The sequence below is a fragment of the Otolemur garnettii genome, unplaced genomic scaffold (assembly GCF_000181295.1).
Source record: "Otolemur garnettii isolate 467f Iridium unplaced genomic scaffold, OtoGar3 scaffold00165, whole genome shotgun sequence".
Lineage (NCBI taxonomy): Eukaryota > Metazoa > Chordata > Mammalia > Primates > Galagidae > Otolemur > Otolemur garnettii.
The window spans coordinates 3365670-3374698 of NW_003852560.1; the positions used below are offsets into that span (position 1 = coordinate 3365670).

Sequence of the window (9029 nt, forward strand, 5' to 3'; positions counted from 1 at the left end):
GAAGATGGCTTCCATTCAAAGAGCAGCATTTAAACGCTCATAACCAGAGTGCATTTGGAAAACTTCAAGTTAAGTGATGAATCTAAACTTCTAGAGTAGAAGATATTTTCAGGAAAAACAAGAGAGGAGAAATAGATGAAATAACAAGGACAGAATGGTATTTCTAAGTGCTGGAGCCCAGATGGGGGTCTGTGGGCAATCATCGCAATGTCCTTTATGTAGAATGTTGGTATAAAATTTCTACAATGGTCACAATTCTTGAGTTTGGGTCAAGCAGTCCTGAGTTGAATCAGGGAAGTGGATAAATTGTGTTGGAGACTCACCGAGACATTTCCTGGGGGAGTTAATGCTGATAAAGAAAATCTCCCTCTTGCCTTTCTGTGACCCCCTCAGGATCTGGCTTCTCTTATTTGGCAAGTAACAAATGACTCTCTGGGAGAACACAGGTGGGTCTTGATCAGCAGGAGCTGTTAATTACATAGGAGTTATAATTACTTGAAGCAAGTAAGGAGAACCCCAGGAGTGATCTTTTTTATTTTTTATTTTCCTTGAGACAGAATCCCACTCTGTCACCCTAGGTAGAGTGCCATGGCATCATCATAGCTCATAGCAACCTCAAACTCTTGGGCTCAACTGATCCTCCTTCCTCAGTCTCCCAAGTATCTGGGGACTTCAGGAGCCCACCACAATGCCTGGATAGTTTTTCTATTTTTAGTGGAGGTGGAGTCTCAGTCTTCCTTAGGCTGGTCTCGAACCTCCATGCTCAAGAAATCCACCTGCCTTGGCCTCCCAGAGTGCTAGGACCAGGAATATTCTTTACAGCAGTGTCTCCCCAAGGGAAAGTGGCATGGGGGTTTTGTGGGGCAGTAGAGAAAGAAAAAAGTGTCACTGCATGTAGGAGAGGGTTGCCACTGCACATGCATGGTTACCTTGTCATTACATACACAGGTGACATTAGGGTGCTGAAGCTGTGACTCCTCCTGGGCTGGAGCCTTCAGCATGGTAGTGGAGTTCACTTGAGTTATCTGTAAGCTGCCAGCATCTGTTCAGGGCTGGGTTCAGCCAGCAGGGTAGCCACAGGCCACAGGAACTAAACGCTGCAGACCTGGTGAACAGCTCTAGTTGGCTGAATTCCTCAGGCCCTGGAGACCGTCCCTTCCTACTTCTGCCTCTGAGGCCTTGAGAAGGGAAGGAAGGTGGGGCCTCCTCTACTGTTGATGGACAATGCGGTTAGGAAAGCTGTGACTTTCTAAGTTGACCAGCTCTGAGCCTTTCCTCTCTCTCCCACACCGATGTGCCTGAAGCCCACCAGCCAGGGGAAGCTTCCTTTCCCAAATTCCGGCCTCTCTCCCAGAGATCCTCTTCTACCTCCGAGGGTGTTTAAGCTGGGAGAGCTTACAAGAGTCTATAAAATCTTGGGATGACTATGAATTTGTTCACTCCCCACTCACCTATCCTGTCGTTTTATGTCAACTCTGATTTAAGCATCATAAAAAGAAGGCCTGAGTCTCCGTGGACTTCACGTCCTGGAAAAATATTTATCCTTCCCTGCTAGACGCTCCTTCTGCAGTGTCCATGGCAAAGGGCAAAGTGCCCTTTGATGTTTTATGGTGCTGACCTGATTTATTTCATTCCGACTCCTCAGAGCCTCAGGTCACCTCCCTGAGCAGGCTTGAACATTCCCATGGTATGGCTAAATTGATTTCTCCCGCCAAATAAAAGTGATACCAAAATACAAATGGGAAATCTATACAATGACATATGACAGATCTGTCACCATACTCAGCACAATCCAAGGCCATCAGCAAATGTCAGTTAGTATTTGAGTGTTTAATCACCACTTAACTACCTGCTAATTCTCTTTCTTATTAAGACGTGTAAGACATATTAATCCATATAAGAAAAAGGATTCCTAATATTATAGAAAATGAATCCATATAAGAAATCCATATAAGGAATCCATATATATCTTAATCCATATCAGAAAATGGATTCCTAATATTACAGAAAATGAATTTCCCCTGAGCAAGGAAGAGCTTTCTAAAGTGAGAGCTCTATAGAAATTAAACAATCTAGGAGACAGTGATTTTTTTTTGTCACTAGAGGGATGACCTTTATGACAGGGAAATAAGGGTGAGCAGGTGCCCAGTGACTCTGGAGACCCATAATCATGAATACAGTGAACTTGTTAAGCTACATGGAATGTGGCAGTGAAGAAGGTCTCAGGGAAGTGTTTGGGACTGCACTATACCCACCTCAGGTTAAAAGCTCCAGGTTTTATAATGAGGCCCACTTATGTAGTGTAAGTTAAATAGAGAAAGAAGAAGATGAGAAAGTTAGTTAAATAGTTTAATCAGAGCAGTTTTACAGTTCTAAAATTAACAAGCAGACTTGTAATAAAAGAGCTCCAATGTTTGCAAAATGATCTTGCTTCCATTCTGAATCGGTCTTTTTCATTGTAAAGATTAGCATTACATTTAAAAGGACTCAAAATGGAAAAAAAAAATGGAGTGATGTATAGTATCATCCGTGTTTCGTGATGCAACTGATGAAATCCCTGAATGGATATTGCTTCAGCTTTGATATTAAAAAAATGGCCTGACGAGAAGTCCTGAAGTCAACAACTGATCACAAGGTGGCTCAAAGAAAGAGAAAAAAACTCCAAACTACCGTCAAGTTCATGATGTATCACATTGTTGGTGGATGACACTGGCTCCAGATATACAAGTAAGCCCACGACACTTTATTACTATGGAAAGAATTATCATGAGAGTTCTCTCACGTTGATCAACTTGCTTCTGAAGGTTTTCTTTGTTCATTTGAACTTGCATAATCAACATGCAATGAATGATTTCTTTTGAAAGTGTATTTTTTTGCAGTCTTTGTGTTTTCATACAAAGATTTCATAAAGTTGCAACGCTGGATCAGAGCATTACCAAAATAACAGCAGGAGCACATGGGGAGGGCAAAGGTGAATTTCGCTGAATGAGAAGAGCCTCCTTTCATCCTGAGTCGTACCACCATCTTTTTAAAAAGGTGCAAATTGCTTTCCTTACCCTCCCCCACCAAAGAAAAGAACACAAGGAAAAAACGAAATAAAACTCACAAAATTAATCTAAGAAAAGAAAGGCTGATATAAAGAAAATAAAGATGTTTCTTCATGCACATTTCTTCTGCATAGCTCAACCCACGTATAGTAAGGCACTATTTCCCGTCATCACTGGTGTCCACAGCAATCTGTGAAGTGCTACAGTGCTCGGCGACCTTTAGACAGCTCCCTTCCAGCATGGTGAAATAAAGAGGCCGGGTGACTGTGGCTGCCACCTTCTCTGGGGAAGGTCTTGTAGCTCAACGAGACAAGAGTCTCAGAAGAAAAATCTGTCAGTGCGTGATATGATAGTGTCCCCAATGGTTTTCTTTCCAGAGTTCCTATGTGGTCTGTGTATTAATTTAGATTATTCTGCAGTCTTTAGTTTCGATGAAAATACACATGGTGGGGGGGAAACTCGGTCAGGTCTTCAGAAACAGAGCTTCAACGCTCCCGGAGAGCACACGGTGCTGGCAATTCACCAAATCAGCAAGATGTGTCCAAGAGAGCAGAGAGATTGAGAGAGGGACAGAATGAGAGAGAGAGAGGAGAGCGAGAGTCTGTTTTGGTTTTTCATGGTGATCCGGGATCTGAGTTTAATTGAGCTGGTCTTCATACTGTTTCCGGAAACAATCTCCTGCTGGGAAAAATTCCCAGCACCTCTCCTGATACATCTTCCAGACATAAGATTCCTGTAAAAGTAAAGGAAATGGGTTAACATTTCCCCTAAGTCTGGGCGTTAACTCAAAATACAGGGTAAAAACTCAACTTTGTTGTTTGGTATATCACATGTACTTTGAAGTCCTGACTCATTTCGATAGTCCCTTATTGTAGTGGCCTTATTTACTTCTAGTGATAATCAGTCCTCGTTCTAACCATAATATAATACTGATCAAAAGTATATTTATGATATATGTTTGTTAAGGGTTCTCTTAAACTATTATTAGTAATAATCATTGCGTACTTCTAATTCAAACTATATTAACGATTTGTGGGAACACTTGCAGAAGAAGAATTTCAAAACAATAATTAAGACCACTCAGTTTTCTTGTAACAGAGATTTCAAAACCCAAACTCAGCATTTTCAGCTAACGACAGCTTGTTTCATGTGAAATTAGAATTTTTACTTTTTTAACACAGCCAATCTTTTTCACCCTTATCCAAGATGACAGGTGTTTTCATCAATATATCACAACTAATATCTGAAAGTAATTCCACCCCTGACTGTTGAACGCACACACTCTGTTCCAGCATTGAGGCCTTCTCTACCATTTCATTGAAAGGATACTACTTAGATGCTGGTTACCTACCTGTCCTGTGTGTTCTGTTTCATCTTTGTTTATGAGATACATCAGAAAAAACCTACAGAAACAGAGAGACTGATCAGAAACTCAGTGCATGACACTATCAGTGTAAAGAGGGCATATTTTTATACATTAGGTATTGCACTCAATTACGGTAGACACAGAGAAACCAACACATAAACATTTTCTAGAAAATTAATTACAGGGTACCAGAAGGAGGTAAAGATTTTTTTGACTTGGCTTTGCTGATCTGATGCACAATTTTACCCTGGAGGCACTTGAGCTTCAAGTTAGCAATATACGCATTTTTGTCAGAATCGAATCGATACTGACGGATTTTCATTGACAACTAGCTTAATAACAAGTTCTAATTTACTGAGGAAGTTCAACTGAATATAATTAAAGCATTTTTCCCCCAAGCTGCTCCTCTGTACCTCTTCTGCTTGGTATTAAAATTAGATTAGAAAAGGAATAAGAATTTAGCAGATTATACTTCTGGCTAGTCCCAAGTAATGGCCAGATTTCTCCATATTAAAAAAACAAACAAACAAACAACTTTTGGGCAACACCTGTGGCTCAAAGGAGTAAGGCACCAGCCCCATATGCTGGAGGTGGCGGGTTCAAACCCAGCCCCGGCAAAAAACAACAAAAAAACCAGACAAACAAACAAAAAAAAAAACACCTTTAACTGGGTTAACAATATTGCCTGGAGAGATCTGTAAGTCTTCAGAAGAGAAAAATGCAGATTCATCAGCCAATTTCCGAAACAGTGGAGTTCTATTTGGAAGGAGCAACATGGGCCCCTACCCCTAAGGGACTGTGCTGGACGCTGCCCACCTTTGCTTTTCAAGTTTTAGAAAGTGGCATTTATGCTGAGCAAGGTGGCTCATGCCTGTAATCCTAGCATTTTGGAAGCCTGAGGTGGTGGACTGCTTGAACTCAGGAGTTAGAGACCAGCCTGAGCAAGAGTGAGACCCCTTCTCTACGAAAAATAGAAAGACAAGCCAGGTGTTGTGGTGGGAGCTTGTAGTCCCAGCTACCTGGGAGGCTAAGGCAGGAAGATTGCTTGGGCCAGGCCAGGAGTTTGAGGTTGTTGTGAGCTCTGGTGCTATGATGCCATGGCACTCTGCCCAGGGTGCCAGAGTAAGACTCTGTCTCAAAAAAAATGGCATTCACAAGAAGAACAGCAACTTAGTGTCATAAGGAAGCCCACTGCAGAGGAAAAGAGAGTGACTTTCTCTCAAAGAATCTGCAGCAGCCTCGGCGCCTGTGGCTCAAGTGGCTAAGGCGCCAGCCACATACACCTAAGGTGGCGGGTTCAAATCCAGCCTGGCCCGCCAAACAACGATGATGGCTGCAACCAAAAAATAGCCAGCGTTGTGGCAGGTGCCCATAGTCCTAGCTACTTGGGAGGCAGAGGCAGGAGAATCGCTTGAGCCCAGGAGTTGGAGGTTGCTGTGAGCTATGATGCCATAGTACTCTACCCAGGGGGACAGCTTGAGGCTCTGTCTCAAAAAAAAAAAATCTGCAGCAACTATGAAGAGCAAGCCGCAGCTCTCTCTCCTGCTTCTCCAGCTTGCTGGGATGGGGCGCCGGGGCTATCGGGAGGGGTGGGGAGCCTGGGATGGGCACACTCACAGATAATTGGCCAAGTTGTGCTCCTGCAAGGTGTGGGTTTCAAAGCCGTGTGGCACTGTGTCAAAGTAATCATTGCCTATTCCACAGATGAAGCATTTGGTCTAGAAGACAAAGGGGGAGAGGAAAACGTCAGGGCGTGTAGAAAGCAAAACATGAGGGAGACGTAACCGGCTGTGTCAGGCGGCTGTGCGACCTCGGGGTCCTGATGTGGAAGCTCAGGAAGCCTAGTCCACGAACGGAAATTTAACTGTTGGCTGAACAATAGCGTGTTGTTGGTTTAAACGATGCAGGTACCAGCAGCAAGAAGCAACAGGGACAGAGAAAGTACAGGTTACCAAGGCCCGAAGGCCGTGTCTGTCCCTTATCGTCTCCAGCTTAGGTGAAACAGCCCAGGTTCACGGTCACTCTGAGCCATGACCTTGCCTCAGGTTACCTGATCCACTATGTCCTCAACTGAACTGCAGACTCAGCACTTGAACGACGTCTGATGACCAAGGGGGGAAGGGGCAGAACACTTTCTTTTAGGGAGTGAAAAATCAAATCCCAAGCTATGAGGTATTCCATGATTGATGCAGGAGGGGACTGCCCTGTCCAGGCACCGTGCTAGCTACAGAATTAACCAGCGGATGTCCCCTGGGAACGACTTCCTGCTCTAGGAGGCAGGTGGCTCCTCTTTTTGTCGCCCCCAGCATGGCTCTCTGTCTGCAGCCTGTACAGAGTGACCTGCTTAGTTCTGCCATCTGCCGGCCTGTTCCACAAAACCCAAGGAGAAGCTGAGCCTCTGTGTCATTATTAGAATTCCATGTGTGTAAATGCAAATGAATTAAACAATTATTGTCCTTGTGTGACTCAGATGCTCATCTGTCCCTGCCTATGGGAAGCTGTTTGATACCAAGGGAGGCATGTTTATGTCTGGATTCCGGGGACTGCAGTCCAGATGATTAAGGTAATTTACAAAATTCTTCCTGACTTATTGATGAACAGCTGCTAAAAGCAGACAGGCCAAAATCAGCAGTTTGGGAGAACAATCAGGTCCTTACACCACTGCGTCGACAGTGTCTCTTACATTAAACAGGTTCGAACCACCCTCATCAGCTTTGTCCACAAACCTCTGGGTTCCCTGCGTCAGCTAACGGTGCTGCCATCCTTCTGGGGGCTGGTGGCTGAAACCCTGGTATCCCTGTGCTTGCTTCATCCTCTTCATCTTCTGCATCTGTCCCATCACCAAGTTCTCGCCCCACATCCCCAATCCTACGTGAATCCATCTAGTTCCTGCATGCTTAGTGTTAGGCTTTACCAAAGGTCTCATAATCTCTATGGGGAAGTGCAGACGGCCCACTTCTCTGGCCCGGTCCTGCCAGTCTCTAGTGCAGTCCCCGTGTTTTAAACCTTAGCTCTCTTTTAAAAATGCAAATCCGATCACCTGCTGCCCTACTCACAGCCCTTTTCTTGTTTCCCACAGCCCATACCTTAAACTGCAAATTTCTCAAATGAGTGATTAGGCTCTTTATTCCCTGGCGTTCCTCTCCAGCCCCCTCACTAGAATTAACGCTGCATCTTGAACCACTTATGCTTCCAAGAAAAAAGTCTGCCTATTGAATTCTCCAAAATCACAGTCTTGGTGTGAGATTTTGGGTGGCGACTTTCTCCTGGAACCCAGAGTTAATGGTACCCCTGGAGGCATGCACAGTGGGAGACACAAGTGACAGGTGGGGGTGGAGGTTGCCTACACTGTTCTGCTCTGCCCCTACCACGACCACATTTCTACAGTCTTCAGGTCTTAGCCTGGCTCTCCCTACTTCTAGGAAGTTCAGCGATTGTCTGGGATGGAGATAGACACCAGCCCTGGAGACCTTGGAACGCAGGGTTTCACTCTCACTCATAAAGGGTTCACTACCCTAGCTTGCAACCATCGACCAGCTCTTCTGTGACTGTTCAGTTTTCCATGAATGGTTCTCCTGCTCCCTGAGGGGCAGGATGGGGCCCTGCTGCTGCCGGTGTGGACCTGGAGTTCACTGCCCTTCTAGCTCAGCACACTTAGTGCTCAGTTGTGTGCTCTGCTTGAACGGAAAGCAGGCCAGGGAAACCACGTGGTTGTTTTTGTCCTTTCCCTCTTTCTTCCATGTTCATGAGTTTGGAAAACAAGTGCCCACGACAACAGTGAAGAAGCTGAGTGACAGATGCTTACCTCCATGTCTTCTTTGACCTGTTCCTGCTGGTCTCTTAGTTCTCCAAAAGCATCAATAATTAGACCTAATGTTGAATAAAGACATCCATCAACCAGGGAATAATAATTAAATTCACAGCTCCTTGGCCAAGCCTTCTGAGGGAAGGGAAAATATACAACTATCTGGGGAAGTAAATGCTGAGAACGTGGTGAGACTGTGAGTGCTCACTGCTGCCCCCACGAGGCAGGGAGGCCGTCTCCCTCTGGGGGCAGAAGGGCACAGGGACCAGGGAGTACGCTCACTAAAGGTATCTTGAAATCAGACGACAGAGCAAGAAAGTCCTTTTGCTGCCCGGGCACATACAGACACTGTGCTTTTCCTTCTGCAAGAGAGCAGCTGAGATTCACGGTGGTGAAGTACAGAGAACTCTACTCCTAAGATTTTCAGGGATTCTTCTGAAAATAAAAGATGACCATCTAAAGCAGTGGTTCTCACCCTGTGGGTCGCGACCCACAGGAACTGTATTAAAGGATCCCGGCATTAGGAAGGTTGAGAACCACTGATCTAAACGGTGAGAAATTTGCCTCAAAGTCATGTTTTCCCAAGTTCCTCCTCTGGAAACTTCCCGTAATTTCATGATTTGATGCAATCACAAATTGCGTGAGTTGCTGGCCTTTAGCTCCTTCTCTCTCCCAGGCCGTGGGGGCTGCCACCTTCCTCCATGTGCTTTCTGGCCGTGCCCTCTCATAAAGCACATCACGGTTGGTTGTACTTTGTACAACCAGTACTTACTCAGTAAGGCACCACATCACGGTTACACTCAGTAAGGCA

The 9029-nt window shown here is 45.0% G+C and overlaps 1 protein-coding gene across 1 annotated transcript in view; it reads right to left on the minus strand.

Annotated features, from left to right (window-relative positions):
• Positions 1-3684: 3684 nt before the first annotated feature.
• Positions 3685-9029, minus strand: part of RYR2 (ryanodine receptor 2) — a gene marked incomplete at its 5' end in the record, with an annotated part of 583561 nt that continues 578216 nt past the window's right edge. The window contains 4 exons of the mRNA XM_023519246.1: positions 3685-3780; positions 4399-4450; positions 6031-6131; positions 8219-8283. Of these exons, the coding sequence (XP_023375014.1) occupies positions 3685-3780; positions 4399-4450; positions 6031-6131; positions 8219-8283 (314 nt within the window). The remainder of the gene's footprint in view (positions 3781-4398; positions 4451-6030; positions 6132-8218; positions 8284-9029) is intronic.